This window comes from Pinus tabuliformis, chromosome 2_2, assembly GCF_031772625.1.
Source record: "Pinus tabuliformis cultivar Carrire ecotype Pingquan chromosome 2_2, CPIR1, whole genome shotgun sequence".
NCBI lineage: Eukaryota > Viridiplantae > Streptophyta > Pinopsida > Pinales > Pinaceae > Pinus > Pinus tabuliformis.
The window spans coordinates 709,783,159-709,805,491 of NC_142300.1; the positions used below are offsets into that span (position 1 = coordinate 709,783,159).

Sequence of the window (22,333 nt, forward strand, 5' to 3'; positions counted from 1 at the left end):
ATAAAAATTAAAAAAATAGTTCATGCATGCACTTCAAGAACTACAAGACTAGACTTGATATACTATTATGATGCATCACTCGAAAGGATTTACTTGTATATCTTCATACATCATATAATCTGGCCCCCATTTAGTTTGAAAGTGTCCCTACTTTCCTCCTCATTTATGAGTGAGACTATAGAAGAGAAAAGTATTATGTTAATATGTCAAAGGTCACCTTATTGGAAAATAAAGCATGATGATGACTTTACCTTTACACTTACTCTCCTCCACTTATTTTGGGCTTAAAAAAAATTACATTGACTTACACAAGGATGTCATTACTTCAACCATTTCAAATATTTATGTTATGAACTTTTTATGACGCCTTTGCCAATTGCAACTTAATTACAATAACCTTGATTTCACTTGAACTTTATTGTGCCTTCTTTTTCTATTTGATTTGGGCACACCTCCAAAATTATCTTTAATTTCGTCTTGACTTGTCTAAAAAATAGAATGTGTATCCAATAAAAATTCCCCTCATGCATTTCTCTTAATGGAAATTTATGATCCACATACTTTCATTAAAAAATTGATATTTATATATCTAACCATGGATTTGGAATACGTCAAATGCCTATATATACATATATACATACATATTGGTACTTACCCTTCTCTAGAATGGGAATTTCCTTCTCAACTCAAGGTGTCATTTTTTATGAATGTTGCTCCATTCTAGTTGTCAATTTCTTCACATAATTCACAAAAAAATTCCTTCTCAACTCAAGGTGTCATTTCCTTATGAATGTTGCTCCATTCTAGTTGTCAATTTCTTCACATAATTCACAAAAATTGACTGAACCACCTTACTTGTAGTGACCATGGAATCCTCCTTCATATGGTGTTCATGGCTATTTAAGGTTTGAACCAATGATGTCACAAATATTTCCTTAATAATGTACTCTATCACCAACTTGTCTACACCTCAAATATCGCACTTATAACTTTTAGAGGTGAGTTAATTGAGTGATTATCTAAACAATTATCCAACAATAACTTAATACATAACAACTTGACATTTTCACGAAAATAATTCCTATATTATAACATTTCTTCACTTATATATACTATCATATATCCATCTACTATGAGGTTCTAAGAGAAATAAAGTCCCCTTCATAAAGTCCCTTGAGGGCTTCAAAAATTGCAATTCAATTGTGAATACTTATAGTGGATGGTAGAGATTTAACCTCCATGCAATATTATAAAACATTTTTAACATTATTCACAAATCAAAGTTTAATATCCATCTCCAAAGTGGTTATGACTTTTTTTCCGTTTTAATTAAATTGATTAATTTAAGAAAAATGTCATATGAACAAGTGTCATATGAAATGAGTTATGGTTTTTTGAGTATGTGGTATTAATGAGCCATGGCATTGGTCCATGGTATTGTGATAAAGTCTATTCACACATTAAGAATGTCCATGGTAAAATGGAGATGAATATTCATGGTTAAGAATGTTGGGACATGTTCTTTTTTTTTTCCCCTGGGAAAAAGTCGTAATTTCTATTATGTATTAAGAAATTACATTTTGCAGATGCCGAAGCATATTCATATGGAGGCAGCATTGCCTGTCGAGATCAAAAAATAACTGTAGAGTAGTCCAAGATGTCTCCATGCAGGGAGAATTTTCAAAATAGAAAACCTGTTAAGTTTGTCAGAGATAAAAAATTGACTGTGCTCTTCGCAGAGAGCCATATATATACGGTATATAAACAAAATAGAGTGAAAACGAAACCATGTCTAGACAGTGTCTATGTACATACTATAAACAAAAGCTACTCAGAAATATAGTGTGGGTTTCATAGCCCCTCGTCCATGTGGTCGTCAAAAGGTCTGTGGTAGTGCTGGTAGTAGGATCCATCTATTTCCTCTTGGATCAGCCAGTCTTCTCCATCTCTATGTGCGGCCTCTTTGGAGAGATGGTCGGCGATAGTGTTTTGCTCCCTGTAAACATGATGGCAAACAAAAGATTCAAAAGCAGTAGTCAATCTCTTTGCTTCATCAAGTATGTGCCTCAAAGAAAATGCATGACAATGGGATGCATCATTCAACCAGTTGCAAACAATTTTAGAGTCCCCAAATAGCTGTAGGTGTCTGCATTGTTTATGGATAGCAAAGTGGATGATGTGTTTGGCGGTACACAGTTCTGAAAAATTGTTTGTGCCTCTACCAAGATTGATTTGTAGCTTGAAACAATGCCTCTAGTTGAGATGGAGGATAGCACCACCCCCACAACCCGCTTCTTGGGCCGAGCCATCAAAAAAACCCCATGGTTTTGATTTATCAATGGGAACAGGTCTGAGGATGCGAGGCGGGGCGGGAGGATCCTCTTCAGGTAGCATATTGTAATCAGCAACCGTGTGGAGGACAATAGAAGGCCAATGAGGGGCTTTACGATTAAAGATTGACTGGTTTCGCGCAATCCAAATGGCCCAGCAAGCCAGCAGAGGCATATTAATAGCTTTTCCAGAGTGATTTTGGCACCAGGCATTCCAGGCTTCCGAGAGGTTGTTACCGTGCCATTCTTTCAATAGCGGGATCAGTAAGGTGAGAGATTTCCAGAATTGATTAGAAGAGCTACATGATAGGAATAAATGATCGGTGCTTTCTTCGGCGCTATGACAGAGGTGACATCGAAAGGGTCCATAAGAGGACCTCTTCATGAGGTTGGTGCCGGTGGGAATCTTATCGAATAGGATGTTCCACATCAACAATCTAGTTCGGGGGGCTGACTTAAGCTTCCAGAGCGCTTTCCAGGTGGGAAGAATTTCAGGGGGTCTATAAGGTTCCATGAGCCTTAGATAACCAAGCTTTGGTGTATAGACTCCATGCTTGGAGAACGCCCAAATGATCTCGTCTGGTCCATCAGTGAGCCTGATATGAGCTTGAGATAGTGCGTTTGTATACTCCGCCCATTCGTTTGTCCACTGTGCAGGCACTTCCAAAGCTTGGGCGGATAACCAAGCTTGTTGAAGGAACGAGGAGTTTGCATGATCTCCAATATGTTTGATGTGTGTAATTCCTCTGTCCTGGAGATGTCTAATTAGATCAGCAGATAATCTATGGGCATTTCCGCAACCAACCCATGGATCCAGCCCGATGCGAACAGCGTTGCCTTCCTTAATGCGCCAAGTGATACCATCTCGTAGCAGTGGTAAGGTGCCGATGACTGCTTTCCAGATATTGGAGATCTGGTGATTGGTGCCATGCTGAGTGCACATCTAGTCCAGTACTGTTTGTGGTTTGATATATTTAGAATATGCAACTTGAGACCAGAGACCATCTGAGGTAAGTAGACGCCATCCGAGCTTAGCAGCCAAGGCTTTGGAGAAAGAGTCCAATCTCTTGATGCCCCATCCGCCCCATCGCTTGGGCTTAGCAATGGTGTCCCATTTTACCCAAGCGAAGAGTCTCCCCTGCTGCTGTCCTTTCCAAAGGAATCTGCAGCATAAACCTTGGAGCCTATTCAAAATGCCTTTTGGAATCCAGGCTAGTGCCATCCAATAGACTGGCGTGGCTTCAATTACGGCTTTGATAAGAACTAATCTGCCTGCATGAGAGAGGTATCGATGGTACCATACCTGAAGTCTCTTTTCCACTTTTGCAATTAGCCATAACCAGTCAGCGATTCTGTAGCCAGATGGTTTTAGTCTGAAGCCAAGGTACTTTATTCCATCCTTCAGATTCAATAGAACAAAGGGAAAGCGCTGAGTGACAAAAGCAGATTCATGAATGGAGCATCCAACCATGGTGATTGTGGATTTGTTAACATTTATCTTCATTCCAGTGGCTTGCTGAAATAGGAGGAAGGAATTGTGAAGCGCAGTGGAGTCGCCAATGTTGCCATTTAGGAAGATCAATATGTCATCAACGAATAACAAATGTGTGAGGTAAAAATTGTCCACTATTTTGATTCCTGTCAATTGATGCCTATCTCTGGCAGTAGAGATAATTCTGCTTAATCCTTCCATGATCAGTAAGAACAACAGAGGTGAGAGAGGACATCCTTGTCTAAGTCCTCTCTCAGATGTGAAGAAGGAGGTGGCTTCCCCATTGAGTAAAACACTGTAGGATACGTCGGTGATGCAGCTCATCATCCATTTAATGAAGCCAAAAGGGAAGCCAAGATGAGTTAGCAGCAGCCTCAAATACAGCCAATTTGTTCTGTCGAATGCCTTAGAGAGATCCACTTTAAGAATCATGCCTTTCTGTTTTTTGATCTGCAAGGAGTGCATAAGTTCTTGAGCAGTGGCGATGGCTTCATGGATCTACCTTTGATGCAAGAAAGCAAATTGTTCAGAGGATATGTGATGTGAGAGGATGGGCTTAAGGCGATTGGCGATAATTTTGGCAATGATCTTATAAAGGCAGTTGCAAAGTGAGATGGGGCGGAAGTCATCGAAGGAGGACAGGGCATCGGATTTAGGAATAAGGGCGATGAAGGTGGATTGATAGCTGAGGATATCCTACCTCTCCTCCTACTATCTTCCACAATCTTTAGGAGGTCATTCCCCAAGATGTCGAAGAAAGCGAGGTAGAATTCTATGGTCCACCCATCTTGGGCAGGGCTCTTATCTTTCTTGAACCATTTTAGTGTAGCTTCCAGTTCCTCCATGGTTACTTCCTTCTGAAGCTCATCTGTGTCATCTTGATCAACATATCTGGGAAAGAGTTCAGCAACTCTCATAATTTCCAAAATATTAATGTCTCCAGGAGCAGAATAAATGCTTCTAAAATGCTCAGTAGCCATCCTGGCCAGGTTCTGTTGTGATGTAAGAGTGTGGCCTTGATTATCCTTTAATTACCAAATAGTGTTGATGGCTTTGCGCCCGTTGGCGAATTTGTGATAAAATTTAGAGTTATTGTCGCCTTCAGAGAGCCAGATAGCCCTGCTTCTCAGCCTCCAACTTTCTTCCCTTTCTTTCAGAATTTGAGAGCGCTTTGCGATGAGAGAGGTGTACAGATCCTTGCTCTCCTGTGTGGGGAAAGTTCCAGATGATGTTTCCTCAAACTCCGCTATGACCTGTTCCGCCTCTTTCAGAGTGTGATTATCTTGGATTCGCTTTTGGTGAGCCCAAGATTTGGAGATCTGCTTGAGTTCAATAAGTTTTCTAACAAAGCCCGCAGAGAGTTCCTCCTCTGCCCTGATGGGATTGTTCTGCCAGTAATTTTGGACCAGCTGAATATACGAGGGGTCCAGAAGCCATGAAGCATTAAATTTGAAGGGGCTCTTGATTTTGTGATTAAGGTCTTCAGCTTCTAAGAAGATAGGCCTGTGATCGGATATGCCACCGGATCCGACCCATTGGCGGAATCTGGGGAGGCTGTGATACAGGGCTTCCTTAATAAGAAAACGATTGAGCCTCCTGGCCAAACTCTGATCCCCACTCCTATTATTAGTCCAGGTGTATTGTAAACGAGCAGATGGAATGTCTACCCAGTGATGATCTTCCAATAAGGAAGAGAGGGTATCAGAGAGGGAGTCGACCTGTGCCGTATGCCCCCATGATTCGCAGAAGCCCAGGGAAAAATTCAAATCCCCTCCCAATAAGATGTTATCGGCTTGAAGTAGTTCAGATTCCATTAGAGATCTCCAGAAGTTTGCACGGTCAGAGCAGGGGCCGTAGATGTTGATGATGCGCATATCTCTTTCCAAAGAGTGGACAAAAATATCAAGGCCAATGAAACCCCTGCCACCCCAGAGATTTCGAATATCCACAGCCCTGTTAGAGACCCCGATAGCCAATCCACCGGATCACCCAGACGCATCCAGAGCATGGATGGTCCAGTTAGGGAGCCAGGAGGAGAGGGTGTGAATGAGGGGTTCAACCAAGCAGAGGGTTTCTTGCAGGAAAAAAATGTCCAGTTGAGTCGAATTAAGCAACCTCCTGAGCGCTAGTTTTTTGGATGAGCTAGCAAACCCTCGGCAGTTAAAAGATAGAACCTTCATGAGGGGAGGGGAAGAGGGCCATCCCTTGCTCTAAGCGCCCTAAAAATAGTCTGTTGTCGCCCGAGGGCGACTTCTTCATCGGCAGTGTGCCTAGCTTTTGTGATGTGGGAGGGTCGACCTCGGGAGGTCTTAAGTGAGGAGGAGACACTTACAGAGTCGAGACCAACAGCGTCTGGACCCTTGTCTCGCACCCGGGATCACAGCGAGTACCGAGGAGATGTCTGAGATGATCGAATGGAAAGGGAAGCGAGGGTCGATGTGATCAATAGAGGAGGGGCCAACGGAGGAGGGAGCGGGAGGGAGCAAGTGAGGGGAGAGTGAGAGCGGGTGAAATGTGGAGCGGGAGATGATAATGCGGGGAGAGGATCAGTGCAAAGAGGGAGAGATGATATGCCCAATGCAGTGCAGGATGCATGAGATATCAAAGAGGGGGGAGATGAAGACATACCCGAGTTCGTTGCGTCCTCTTGTTGTAGCGTTGATAGCACAGGAGCTGTTGCAGTAGGAGGAGCGACAGGGACTGTGTCAGTATCAGCAGCCGCAGGAGAGCTCTGAGGGACACCATCTTCCAGTTCGTGCAGTTGAGGCTCAGGATACTGACCAGGTAGCTGAGTAGGGGAGGTGTCCTGGGGAGGGTCGACTCCAACTTCATCTCCTTTCCTAGTCCCTTTCTGGAGGAGGGGGCAGTCCCTGTAGAGATGCCCAACTTTGTGGCACCTGCGGCATCGATAGGGAATGCCCTCGTAATCAATGATCTGTCTGCGAGCTGAGTCTCTCCACTGTATAGTAATGTGCTCATAAAGCCCGCCTCTGGTATCCATGTTGACGAGGATCCTGGCGTAAGCCATCATGCCAGTCTGATGATAGGATTTATCATAGCCCATGAATGTACCAAGTGCATTACCAATACGTTTGAATATATCTTCAAACCAGTATTGGAGAGGTAATCCTGGGAGCCTAATCCATACTGGTCCAATACCTATCTACTCTGTCTCAGGGTCGAATAAAGGTGTCAGACCCAAGACCCAATTTGTGTGGTCAGCACGAGCAAACCTCAGTGCAAACCATCCCCTCACGAATGTCTGCACATGAGGGATGTTCACCAAGTGATGCCCCCAAACTTCAGTTGCCCAGGTCTTCAATTGTGCCGCCGTGTAGCTGCGCCCCCTGATGCGACCAACCAAGACCCGATCTGCAAAGTCCATCGTTTCTCCCCACCGAATATCCTCTTCCAGTCTGAGAAAAATATCGTCCTCCTTGGATTTGAAGCACTTATATTTCCGCTTTGGGCCGCGCGGAGGTGGGGGGTTTTGAGGCTGACCAGGAGGCGGAGCGGTAGCATTCAAAGGGGCCGAGATCTGATGAGAGACAGGGATTCCGGAGCCAGAAACAAAAGGGGGGCCCGAGAGCGGAGGTACGGCCGTGAAGCTACCGGAGGAGTGACCAAGGGAGACCGCGGGTCCGGCGGAGGAGGAAGGCAGAGTAGGGTTATGCGGCGGCCGTGAAAATGAGCCAGCTTCCGGGAGGTCTAAACCAGGGTTAGGGTTTAGGCAACCGGAGACAAAACCGAGGGTTGCCGGAGAGTGAGGCGGCGTGGAGAGGGCTGGCCAGGTAGGAGGTTCATCCGGAAGGACCACAGGCTGAGCCCTCGACGATTCACCGAAGAAAAACTGAGAGAAATTTCCGGGAATTTCAGAGTTGAACATACCTTCTGAGGTGGCATTTGGAGATCGCCAGATGGGGACCCCTTCCAATGGGTCAGCGGAATAATCAACAGCCTCCAGATCCTCCATGGCCAGCTGCACCTCGGGACGGCGGACACCTTGAGGAGTAGAGAATCCCGGGGAAAAAGACAGGTTGCAGTTACAGTTGACGGACCGTGCAAGGTAAAAATGTAAACCGCCACAAGTAGAAACGGAAGTCACGGCACAATGTTCCCCCGTCGCGGAGCTTCAAAACCATCAGCGACAGTGTAACGGAGGAGGGTAGGCGCTGACTGCGGTAGCGGCGAGGGTAAAACGGAGGGCGCGGTTACTGCAGCTTCAGGGTTCAGTAAAAACCCTAACCAAACCCCTCACGCGCAATAACCTGACCCGACATCTTTAGAACTCACATTATTTCCAAAAATATAGACATGTTCTTTTTAAATGTATATATGTCTAATTTATATAAGAATTATTTTTATAATTAATAATAATAATAATAATAAAGTAGTTTATTTTAGTTATTATTTATCATTTTTAAAATTTTAGCAATGAGAGATGTATCATAAAGTAAGTGTTTTGATGCTAATCATGGATTGATTCCTATTACTCTTTACTAGCCATTTAATTTATATGGTTGCATTAGTTATATGAACCTCTTATATATATGGTCATTATAAAATATTGCATATACTCAATTATATACATAACACAAAAGGAAATTTAATAAATACATCTACATCACTAACAAATAGGTACATAAATTCTATATTGTTAACAATATTACTCATACATGCATTTTTAGTGTAAATTTATTCCATAATAAAATACATTAAGTATTATTTAATATATGATTTGTTTTATAAATTATATTATTTATTGTGCATTATATTAAAATCACATAATATTTATAACTAGAAACTCCTTAATATCAATTATATTAGTAAATTAGAAGGAAATTCCTTATAGTATAGGGACTCAGATCTATATTAGTATTGCATAACATTAAAGATGGTAACATTAATAATTTTACTATTTGTTTTATAGTAAGCATGTCATTCAGATTAATTAAATTAGTATTATTCGGTCGAGGTTTCGAACCAGCTAATGTGGTTCATCCTCAGGACAAAGGTTATTATAATCAATAGTACATATACAATAATTTAATATTATTAATAAATAATTTCTTATTTGGTGATCATAATAATTAATATATATATATATATATATATATATATATATATATATATAGATATATAGATATATATAATATTACTATTATTAATAAATAATTAAATATTTATAGAAACAATTAATGTCTAGTCTTTAATTGGAATTTAAAAATTAAAAATATATTAATTAAATAATTAAATAACTAGTTTCCTAACGGCTAATTCTAGACTCTCATGCTTCCTTGCTATTTATTCATTAGGATCTATGAATTTTTTCACCTTTTTCCGGAGGATGAAACACATTAGTTGGTTTGAAACTTCGACCAAATAATATTGATGTCATTAATTTTTATTTTTATTTTTAACAAGGTCGGGGAGTTTGTATATTACCAAAAGCTTTGATGGAGCATGCTCCTATTACAAAAGACTGTACCATGAAAATAAATTAAGCCATGAGATAGGAACACAGTCTCTTCTCCTAGGCTTGTGTTCAGGACTTCATGTATTTTTATGTGTATTCTAGAGTACTGCCTAACAAACTGACCTACTAGAAAGAGAAATTTGCATGTCATGGGCTCTCTGACAGTTTTTCAAGGCTTGTAGATTGATTGCTCCTAATTTGAATGACTCTTCTTGTCATAATTGTCCGAGTTCTCTCCTTTAGTGGGTTGAATTCCATGTGGTTTGTTTGCTTGCTTCTTCCTTTGTCTCTGCTCTCTGCTCCAAATTTCGTTGTGCTTCTTTGATTTTGTGTTGCCTGAGATGCTTCTTCTTTTGTTGTTGTTGACCACTTTCCTTTCGATGGATGAGGACGTCTGAAGAGTAGCGGCCAAGATTAAACCGCAAAGATTGGGATTAGGTGATTAACAGTGGTGATTGTCTAGAGGCGCCGATGGGAGAGGATACTGGAGGAGCCATCACGACTGTCGATGGTTGAGATCTACGGTCGTCGGGAGTGAACTAGTCCGCATGTTAACTGAGAAGAAAGGCGGGAATAAAAGCGGAGATGGTATTTCTGGCATGTTATAAACCATAAGTGGTAAAATAGAGGGGTCGCCCGATTCCACTGACCAAGCGACACGTAGCATCAGAGGAGAGAGAGAAAACCAGTTTTTGGGTGGGTAATCTCTGTGATTTTTGTCTACCTGAAATTGGTGGGATCTGTCCGATCTAATGAGAACAGATCGACAGTGGGGAGAACAGGTCGACAGTGGGGAAGAGGTGGGCAGATATGATTGAGCAGGTTGACCAATGGCCATCAGATCGAGGGCTCGATCAACGATCCAGATAATACTGATGTGATTAATATGAAGGATATGCTTACTACATTATGGATCACAAAAGCCTAAGATCTAACTTTATTATTTATTTTTAATGCAAATATCATTTTAACATATAAAAATTATTATATTACCAAAAGAAAAAATGATTAATTTATTTTTTATTTAATTAAATTACTCTTTATTTCAGTTTAACTTGATCTACTATAATATTTATATTAATAAATTTAATTTATTTTAAAATGTGATCATTAAAATAAATTTATGTTTAAATTTGAAAAATAACAATCCTTAGATGTTTCAAAATTTGTAACTTAAATCATATTAAATGATAATTTCCTTGATTTATTGAAATAAAGAAAGAAAATAAACCATATTACGAAAAAAACAAACAAAAAATTAATTTCATCTTCCCCGAGAGAGTTGTTGTACTAGAGAACAAAAAATGACATGGAAAATTAATTTCATCGTACCTAAGATAGTTGTTATACGAGATAGTAAAAAAAAACATATGTGAAATTAATTTAATCGTCTGTGAGAGAGTTGTTGTACCCGGTGGTAAAAAAGAACATACGGTGGTGTAGAAGTGAAATTCATGGTATGTGATAGTTACTCCACTAGTTGTTCCACACAATGAAAATAGTACAACTTAAAACAATATTTTCAACTTTTCTTACAAGAAATTATTTTTGTTATTTTAGTGTTGCTTGACGTTTTTGTTGTATTGAACAAGGATTTCTTATATAGTGCACATTTAGCTATGACTGAGAAAATGTTGAATTATTTACGAGTTATACCTAACACTTTCTTGGTATATATATATATATAAAACACATATTTTAGCTATATATCACATATTTTAGCTATATAACTAATATTTAATGAATTCCATTATACATATCCTATTGCAAGAGGCCATGGTAAATCTGAATAAGATAAAATTTGATAGTACTAAAGGTTAATTGTATAAGGGAGCTCTCACAAATCCTTACATTGAGAGAGTAGTTTGGAATCTAATCTATCAGGGTTTTTCATTGTCATGGGATACTATTATCAGTGATTTTCAGTTTTAAATGTTGTTCAGACATTGTTTAGCTTTAATTTTTTTTACCATTTCCTCATTTTTATTAAAAACTATTTACTCTTATATTATTTTCTTATTTTATTCTCACAATAGTTAAGATTATAGAAATGATCTCGTTTACTTCTTGAAATTTCTCATAAACTAAGGACATTGTCCATGGCTTAGTTTGAACCCAATATTTTAGGTTCAGTGAGACTTCATTTCCACTGCCATTGCCAATTGAGCTACCCCAAGTAGACAACAAAAATGGAATTTTAAATAATATAACGTTCAAAATAAAATTAAACATTATGTATGAGTGCATAACCATCTTAAAATATTTCATGTGCCAATGTGACGACTAGGAGAAAGGTACACCTGAACTCAAGCCCATAGGAAAAATAAAATAGAATATATGATCCTCTTAGGTTGGTATCCACAGAGGGGAAGATATATAATATTTGGTTATATCTGTGTCAACACATGTATTAACATAATATTTCTAGCACATCCACATTAAAAATATTAATATGGTTGATATAGCTGAAGACTTAATTTATATCTACCATTGATAGATATATAACAATAGAAATAATAATAAAAAAAACTATTGCAATAAAAACATTATTATTATCATTATGATCCTACAATTTAATATTAATATTAAATACTTAATAATATAATAAACCAGAATAAAAACGAAACCTTAAAATAGCAGACCTAAAACCTAAAAACACAAAACCTAACGTTATTTTCAAACTGTGAGTATAAAATTAATGCTTATTTAACATTATTTTAAAAATTGGATATAACTAGCTATTACTAATCAACACATTGCAGATGTGTGAAGTCACTGATAGCTGTTCTGAAGGCACAGACATCCTCACCAGCATATCAGCTACAACAACCTAAGTACAAATACAATCTTGGGTGGATCGTGACAAATACCACTTGTCTTGATTGTTGAGAGCCTTATATCACAAATTTCTTCATTAATTCTAATTTGATCTACCTATTTATTAATCTTTATACATGGTCTAAATCCTCACCAGCGTATCAGCTACAACATAAGTACGAATACAACCTTGGGTGGATCGTGACAAATACCACTTGTCTCCATTGTTGAGAGCCTTATATCACAAATTTCTTCATTAATTCTGATTTGATCTACCTATTTATTAATCTTTATACATGGTCTAGATCATCGGAGACCTGTGGGAAGATAGGATTACTATGGGTGATTCAGTTAGTTTTGACACATTGTATACCTTCTTTCAATTTTTTTCCAAAAATTTATTAAAATCGCAACACTTCAGGCTCCTTAACACACCACAACAGTTGGTAAGCATTCAGACAAAGCATGTGGTGAGCATATTCCCTTGAAAATCAACCTAGGTCATCCATTAAAAAAATTTAAAAAATTCAACAAGTCCTCATCCACTTGAGGTTGAAATAAGAAGCCTTCAGCTAACTAGTCAAAATAGATTAATCATTCACCAATATAGCACTCAGAAAATTGGGAGAAAACTCAATCTTCTTCTCTATATAAAAAAAAATAAACAACAACAACAAACAGTAGGGCGCCTAATATTTGTATATAGTTTTAGAATAAGGAAAATCATAACATTTTTGCTCAAAATATTTTTTCACAACATAAAGTTTTAATAATTTCGTTCATTCTTCATTCGAAAAAGAACATGGATGTGGGTTCTTACTAAATTAAAATTCAAAAGGTAGAATAGCCATGTGTTCACTAGTGTTTAATAACCCCACAAATAATTGAAAAACTAATCTAGTTTTTGGCTCAACCTTCTTTGCCATGGTCCTTTTAAATAGGGTTGGAACTTCTCTCCTACAAAACCTAGATTCCATGAAGTGGGCTAAATTTTACCATAAAAAACTACATTTAAACAAATCTAGGGCATGAAAAAATAAAATAGAGTGAAAATGAATTATATGATGTGAAATAACTCTAAATAATATATAGTCTCATAAAATTAGGGTGAAGCAGAGTGAAAATGAATTCTATAATGGGAAATAACTCTAAATAATATATATTCTCATAAAATTAGGGTGAAGCCTTGGCTTAGTTTTACCATAAATAACTAATTGTAAACAAATCTACGGCATGAAAAAATAGAATAGAGTGAAAATGAATTCTATAATGTGAAATAACTCTAAATAATCTATATTCTCATAAAATTAGGGTGAATTCTTGGCTAAATTTTACCATAAATAACTACATTTAAATAAATCTCAGGCATGAGAAAAAAGAATAGAGTGAAAATGAATTCCATATTATGAAATAACTCCAAATAATTCTTATTCTCATAAAATTAGGATGAAATATATCATGATAGTTACAATTAATAAAAAGAAAGGGCAAATGGGGGTGTCTACTTTGAATTTTGCAAGGTAAATTTAAATTTTCAACTCTCCCCTATCAAATTTCCATGGACTATTGGTTTTAAAACTAAATTTATTTAAATAGTACTGGGTGATATAGTCAAATCTCTCTTTGTGAAATATTTGCCCAACCAAAATAAAAGACCCCCTAATTTTGCCCATGGACGAAATTTTTCCCCTAAATTTTTTTGTGGGAGGAAATTAGAGTTGCACATAAAGGTGATACTCCAAAATTAGAGAAACAGTGTAAATATCTAATGATCAAGGAGTCGGGCTAAAATGGTAGTCGAAATTGTAAAAGCTTGAATGTGGCAGTTTTGTGCTTAAAATTTATCAAAGAAAATCATCATAAAACACGAAGGCTCGAGACCCCTTTCTCTCTCCTCACTGATAGAAACATGGCATCTCTTGATTGGACGGGACAAAGAGTATGATAGACACATATGAATGATGATGTTAGCATGACATGGTCCAATGGGAGGAGGACATGTTTCATGCATTTTCAACATTTTTGGGTGGCCTAGTGAGTCAAATCTAAGCGACACATGTCACCACTCAGATTGCTCCATGCAGCATGGATGATGTCAATGTGACGTCAACTTGGAAGGTTGACCCCAAAATTTTTATAATGTGCACAGGCAAAGTACTCTAGGCTAAATATGCATCAGGAACACATGGAAGGAAGCTATCGAAGATAGATTAACCCAACTTGGAGTTGAATGGTTCCATGAGTGTAAGGAATGGTACCCACTAGGATAGCTCATCCTAGTACCAAGACCCTGGAGGCACCACAAGTGGATATGAAGGAGTAACACCAAGTTGATTAGGCATCACGATGTCGAGGTGGTTTTAATAGAGTTGAGGACCAATGGGAGATGAGGAAAGGCGGGCACACATGACACATCACCCCAGAGCAGCTTGCAAATGCACATTGGAAATTTAGTGAAGGGAGCTAAAGTTTATACGCTAGGACATGGTTATGCAAGCGTTGTGAAAAATAGAACAAAGGTGCTTCCAGTGTTAAATAAGGCCTCAAGGCTAAACTACATAAGGTGTCCATGTAAGGTTATATGCATGGTTTTCATATATAATAAAGCGCTAGGGCTCGAGACCCTTTTAAGTTATATTAAAGTGTTTGGGGAATATTTTAATTAGTTAGTAGGAATATATCTATAGTCTAAATTAAAATAATTTTAGCCTATGATTAAGTGATTGTGGACTATTTTGAAGGCTTAATGAAAAAACGGATCTACAGTCTTGATTTTGACATTTATGCCAAAATATAAGAAAGCACAGAACTAGAGCTAAAGAATGCATGAACAAGTTGGTAGGAAATTTAGTTCCACACAGAATTTTAGAGGCATTTGTGGCAAAACATTATTTGGAGATTTTCAAAATTTAGAAGGAGCACTGCTAAATCTTGTAACATACCAGAATGGAGGAAAACAACAATTTAGCTCATTTTTTCTTAGAGAGATAGGTAAACCATGAACGAAGACTTGAAGGGCACATTTAGAAAACTTAATTGAGTAGGAAAAAGGAAAAATAAAATATCCATGCAAGAAAAGAGTTGAAAATTACTGAAGTTCAATATCCAAAAATATTAGTCTGAAATTCTTTACAAGCAGAATTCGAGCAACCAAGAAGCACATGTATGTGAGAGGTTGTTGGGCAACAATGTAATTGTGTTGGTTGTTAATGTGTGACAGATTGTTCTTGTTGTGTATGGTGAACTGTTCAGTGATAAGATATTGTTGAATGTGTTTGTAATGGTGGCTTTGGTGAGTATGTGAAGTAACAAGTTGAATTTTTTTGTAAAAGGGAATGGATTCATGATTTGAGTATCAAAATTGTAAGAAAGATGAATCATTGAGGCCTTGCAAGTGGTAGCTTTTAAATCAGGGGTTGCATCTCCTTCCAACAGTTTTTGGTAAATACATATGGCTTGAAGCTACTTGTAGTTATAGCTGATAAAATTAAGGCTTGTAGATCCTTTCAGTTGTAGTTGATAAATTAGGCATTTGTTGCTTCCTTATGTTTGTAGCTAGAGAACTTTGTAATAGAAATTTGAAGCTTTCCCTTTTGAACACATTGAAGAAAAGTTTGAAGAATCTCTATGTACTGTTTTTTCTAGTTATGTTGATTATTTCCATGCTCAATTAAATTAATTGCTGAAAAGTTTATTTGTGTCCTAGTGTCATTGTAAGTAAAAAAAAGTTTTAAAATTGCTACAGTACTCATTCACCCCGCTCTCAATATTGGCTTGGTTTCTAAAACCTCAGGTATAGGTTCCAAAATTATATATCAAGAATTAGACATGTGGAATGCTATACAATTTTGATTGTAGGAAGAAGCCAAATAATCAACAAGTTTTGGGAAAGTTATTATAACTTTCAATTGGCACATCAGATTTAGTTCACACTTATGGAATTTCATAAACTACATATCAGAGTATCACAAAAAAAAATCATATCCAAAAGGCCTCAAATCTCAGAGATATATAAATAAAGTTTTGTCCATTCCGATATTCTTGAAATTAAGGTATGTAACTTACTATTTACCTAACTATTCATTGGAAGATCCCATATTTGTTTTGTCGTGATAAAGAGGATGTTATTATTATTTTCAAGCATGCCTCCAAATAAATCTTCTACACCATCTAAATATATTGAATGCTCATCCTTGATTCATGGAGAAAGTGAAGACTTAGAATTTTGGTTATCACAATTAGAGAAAAAAATAATGAAATGGATGGTAGTATGTTGAAAAAGGTGTTTTCTCAAGTTCTCAATAAAAAATTAAAATGGAAATGGAAAAGAAGATAAATGAAGATAAGGAAACAATATAAAAGAAGACAAAAGGAATATAAATGAAGATGAATGAAAATAAGGAAAGAATATAAAAGAAGAAAAAAGGAATATAAATGAAGATGAATGAAAATAATGAAAGAATATAAATGAAGATAAACAAAAATAAGGAACAAATACAAAAATATATGATTGCCATGGAAAATATTCTTTTGGAGATGGTTCCTAAAAGGGATGTGGAGATCCAAGGACATCGTGAACATAAGGAGAAGCATGTTGTTGAGAATCAATCTCATATGGGGAGTCTGCTATCGCAATTGGAGAGCAGAAATTATGAATCATAGAACCATAATCATGAATTTCCAATCCAAGATCCACATTATCAGGGCTTCAAGTTGACACGAAGGAACTATTACATTTTAAAGATTCATATGAGGAAATTTGAGTGTAATGATCCTATAACATGGATATTTTAGATGGTAGAATACTTTTATCTACACCAAGTGGCAACCTTACAAAAGTTAAATATTGCATCCATGTTTTTAGAGAAAGACCAACATGTATGGTATCAATGACTTTGTGAAAGAAAAAAAGATCCTAATATATCATTGTCCACTTTAATAGAGGAACCGATAGCACATTATTGGGATATTAAGAGAAACAAATTCGTTAGTAAACTGGTAAATATTTGAGGGAAAGGTCATGTTACAAAGCACATTTAACTATTCCAAAAGTTGAGTCTCAGAGTAAAAAATAATTTAGAGGATAACTTGTTAGACCTATTTATGCCTACTTTAAAGGAAAGAATCCAACATGAGGTGTTCCCCTTTGAACCTAAATCTCTAGAGCATGATTTTAGTATGTAAAGGAAAGGTAAAAGTAAAACTATGGCCACTAGAAAATTAGTCACTAATAACTATAGAGAAAATCATGCTCGCTTTCCTAAACCGACAAGGTCGAATCCTCAACAAATGGATGAAAGAAGAGAAAAGGGAATATGTTTCAATTTTGACAACAAGTATATTAAATGGCATACATGCAGTGATAATAAATTATTCTATTTATACTATTAAGATAAAGAAGATCAAGAAGAGGAAACTGAAAATGATCTAGAGCTAGAAGAAATTACTCCAACAATTTCTTCTCATGTATTGACCAACATTATTACTCAAAAAATCCTCAAGATAAAATGATATATAAAAAGGCAAAGGGTAAAAATATTTATTGATTCAGGGAGCACCCATAAATTCGGCAATTACAAATTGACAATATTTCTTATTTACTTTGTTTATCCAACACCAAAATTCCAAGCGATGATTGCAGATGGAGGTACCATAAATTTTTTAGGGAAGTGAAATAAGATTAAGCTACATATGTTGGAGTATTTATTGGTTAGTCCCATGATTGCATTCCAAACAGGTGGTGTTGATGTTGTATTAGGGGTCCAATGGTTACAATAATTGGGAATAATGTTCCTTTATTTCCAAGATCGTTTCATAATATTTTTCTCAAAAGGAAAGGAAATTGAGCTTAGAGGTATCCAAGGGAAACCCAGTAAAGTACTAAGCAATGGAATTTAGCAACTTTTTTTAGAAATGGAATCTAAAATAAAATACCATGACTCCAAAAATCATTAAAATTCCAATAGTTTTCAACAATATGTTGAATATAAAATATCACGACTCCAAAAAAACCTAAAATTTCAAACAAGTATCAACCATGGCATTATGAATTTGAAAAAACGTTATAATTTTGACATTTTTCAGCCATGGTGTTAAAGATAAAACATCATGATTCAAAAAAACCTTAAAATTTAAACATTTTTCATGCATGGAATTAAAAAAAAATATCATGACTATACCAAACCTTATATTTTCAACATATTTAGAGATCAAATATCACGACTAAATCAAACATTAAAAATAAATACCTAAATCAACAAGTCATTATATCAAATGCTAAAAATATAGTTCTTTTAAAATATTAGCCTAAGACAACTTGACACATTGTAAAATCAACCATAAAATTGATACAGAGTGGGGTGTGCTTGACCCATTGCAATTGAAACTTAAAAATAAAACATCAAATTAACACGTAGTGGAGACAAACTTGATTCATTGTAACAAAAATTGAAAAATAAACTATCAAATTGACACATATTCGGGTCAGGTTGCTAGTCGAACATCGACACAACCCCCACAACAAAGAATAAATAAATCAATCAATCAATAAAATATACATATATAAATGGCCTACCAATATTGGCCTGCCACCCCCCCCCCCCCCCCCAAACCCCCATGGGGCGGCATGGTAGGTTGATTTATTTATTATTTTTTAATGTGTTATATATATATATATATATATATATATATATATATATATATATATATATATATATATATATATATATATATATATATATATATATATATATATATATATATATATATATATATATATATATATATATATATATTTGTTTTTTTTTTTCTTTAATTTTTTCTTTTTTAAGATATATTTTTTTCCTTATTTTTTTACCTTTGAATTTTTATTGTTTTATGGATTTTTTTTGCTATGTTTTTTAAAAATTTATGGTTTTATTTTTGGGTTTTTTTCCTTTGTTTTTATTATACAATTATTTTCTTAATTTAAATGAAGTAACAAATATTTTTAAAAAAGTGCGTACAAGACATAAAAAAAATTTGAAGTGTCAAAAATATGCCCCCCAAAAAAGCTTGATCCTTTTCAAAATCCAAATAAAGATCAACAACATTTTAAAAATGTATCCATACTTAATGTATCAAAATATTTAAAGTGTTAAAAATAACCCCCAAAAAAGGGGTTGATACTGCATCAACACTTTTTAAAATTTGCATGAAAGTCACTAACATTTAAGAAAAATGTGCAAAGAAAATATAAAGTATCAAAAATATGCTTAAAAAAGGTGTATTATGAATCAACCCTTTTCATAAGTGGATGAATTTTTTCTACCTCTAAAAAAGTGAGAACTCTGTTATGTTCATGTTTGATTACTTATTGTGTTTCTATCCTCTATGAAAATGGATCTTAAAATAGTCATCAACAATCATGCTAAGGTATTCTAAGGATCATCCACAATCTAAGAACATGACCATGCAATTTATTTGCAACCTAGAAGTTTACCAACTAACATTAGGCCTTACAGATATCTACATGCACAAAAGAGACAGATTGAGCATATGGGTCAATAAATGTTAGAGGCAAGCATCATTAATCTTATACAAAATGCTTTCTCTTCACTTGTGGTGATGGTTATCATAAAGGGTGGTTTTTGGCCTCTGTCCAGACTACATAAAACTAAAAAATAATGACAATAAAGATAAGTTTCATATTATTTTGATTGATAAATTGTTAGATGAGTTACTTGTAGAATTTTTCTACACTAAGTTGGATCTTTGTTCTGGATATAATCAAATTAGAATGAGGCAAGAAGACATCCCAAAATAACTTTTAGAACACATGAAGGTCGTTATGAGTTTTTGTTTATGCCATTTGGACTTACAAATGAACCTTCAACTTTTCAAAGCTTGATGAATTGTATTTTAAAACCCTTCGTTATAAAATTTGTGCTCATATTTTTTGATGACATACCAATTTACAACAAATATTGGGAAGAGCATATACAACATATTGACAAGGACTTAACACAACTGGAAGAGAAAAATTTGTATGCAAAGCCTTTCGAGTGTGCCTTTGGGTTTAAGAAGTGGAATATGTGGGTCATACTATATCACACGGTGGTTCCAATGTGGATCCTAAAAAAATGAAAGCTATGAGGGAATTGACAATCCCAAATACCTTGAAGAAACTCAGAGGATTGTTAAGATTGATACAAAATTTTATAGCCCTTAGTATTGTAGAAAGGATACTACAACTCCTAAGGGTCTCAACTTTAATTGTCAACCTAGGGTTCATACAAAATTAAGATGGATTTATACTATTTGTGTTGCATGTACTCATATTTTTCCTTGGCTAACATCAATGAAAACACTAAGATGAGATCTAGTTATTGAGAGAACATACTAACTTTCCTATGCTACAAGAAAAATTTAGAATTGCGGGAAATGAAAGGAAATAATAAAATCTATGCTATTTACATGAAAATATAATACACAATATTCATTATGAGGAAATAAAAGTATATCTATTATTTTTTATGGAGAAAGTAAACTCACAACTGAGATAAAGTATGTAAACATCAAACCCTAATTTTGCAAGAAAAGGACAATTTCTACAACAACTAGGTAAAAGGATCTACTTGGTCTCTTGGATTCTAAAATTCATCTTAAGGGTTATAGGGATCTTGTAACACATCAAATAATATTAACCATGAGTTGGATGAAAGTTTATATGGTTTCAAATGAAAAATGAAAACTACTACAATAGTCTCTGTTTTGCTATAGGAGACAATCCAACAAGCAAGAAAATGTGCTAAGGATGTAGTTTGAAGGAAAAATGAGCTAAAGGGAGGTAAATAAATGATCAAAAATGCATTTCATTGTACTCATGTCCATGAAAGAAGGATTTATTCCATAAATAGGTGACAATAGAGTCTCCCATAGCTCTACAAAATAGGGATTTCACAATTAAAACACACAGAATGATAAATAGTAATTAAAAGTCAACAACATAAGTGAACTTAATGCATGAAAATATATACTAGACAAGTAATATAACCATTGATAAAACTACCATCTAGTGCTCAAATTACTGTGCAAGAAAATACTATAAACAGGCTAACTAACTAACCCCACATAAAATAATACTCAAGAATGAAAATTGTAGAAATGAAGAAGTGCATGAAAGATAATAATCCAAAACAGGTATTAAACACATAGGGTGGGCCCTAACCCAAGAAATCTCATATCCCTAAAGGAAAAATATTCTAAGAATCAAATATGTCTTTCATTAAGCATAAAAATTGCTTGTACATGAAAAGTTGCAGAATGGAAAAACATCTAAGGTCTTGCTTCCCCTACCTCGATTACTTCTAGCATCATTTGACTCTTAATGGACTAATTCATCCCTCTATTTATTCAATATGACTCAGAGGCATCCTCCTTGAGAGGAGAACTTATTTCCCTAAAAAACTCCTAAAAAGTAGGATCATGCATCTTGAGTGACCTCATAGCTATAGGGAGGAGTAGTTAGTGCTTTAAGCCATATGAGTTTGATCTTCCTACAGTATGGGATAGGTCCAATAAATATCTATGACTAGATATCTCCGTGATCTATTCCAAATTTTCTCAATATCTTGCATTAGATGCACATTAGGCATAAGAATTATGATAAATATTTCTAACCTTACTAAGAACTTATTTAAGCTAAGAAAATGTTATTAAATGCAAAAGGAAAGGTTTAATGCAATCTTTATGTGTCTAGGGAAGGTTAGATAGGCCTTATGTTTTATGTAATTGGGATACCCATCATAACCTCTATTAAAATTGTTGTTCATCCTCTTAACAACCTATTCTTCCTCCTTTCTCTACTTTTCCTCATTTATTTCCTTGATGACCAATTTTACATCCCATGTTGTCTGGAGGTGGTTGTCCTTGCTAGACAAAAGGCTTCATTTTTCTCAACTTCCTACCACTCTCTTGAATCTTCCTCTTGACATTGATGTTCCAAAATTCCTAACATGGTATGAAACCAGCTCACAAAAAGATAGATCAACGCCTTAGAAATAAGCCTCTTCGAGGAGGAAACCTCCTTTACATTACACAAATGAACAATTCTTGGATGATTCAAATGACAAAACCTCCTTTCTATATATAGGAGTCTAAGGGGTCACAATATAACCAAGCTGACCTAACAATAATAATATAAAGGCACAAAAATAACAATAGAGGGATTCTATGGGG

At 35.6% G+C, this 22,333-nt stretch overlaps 2 protein-coding genes across 2 annotated transcripts; both read right to left on the bottom strand.

Moving 5' to 3' along the window:
• Positions 1–2,253: 2,253 nt before the first annotated feature.
• Positions 2,254–3,273, bottom strand: LOC149194642 (uncharacterized). The gene has a single exon (XM_089407744.1). It carries the CDS (start codon positions 3,271–3,273, stop codon positions 2,254–2,256), a length of 1,020 nt encoding a protein of 339 aa, XP_089263870.1.
• Positions 3,274–4,853: 1,580 nt separating this feature from the next.
• LOC149194643 (uncharacterized) lies at positions 4,854–5,696 on the bottom strand. Its single transcript, XM_089407745.1, has one exon. The coding sequence runs from the start codon at positions 5,694–5,696 to the stop codon at positions 4,854–4,856; it is 843 nt and encodes a 280-aa protein (XP_089263871.1).
• Positions 5,697–22,333: the final 16,637 nt, after the last annotated feature.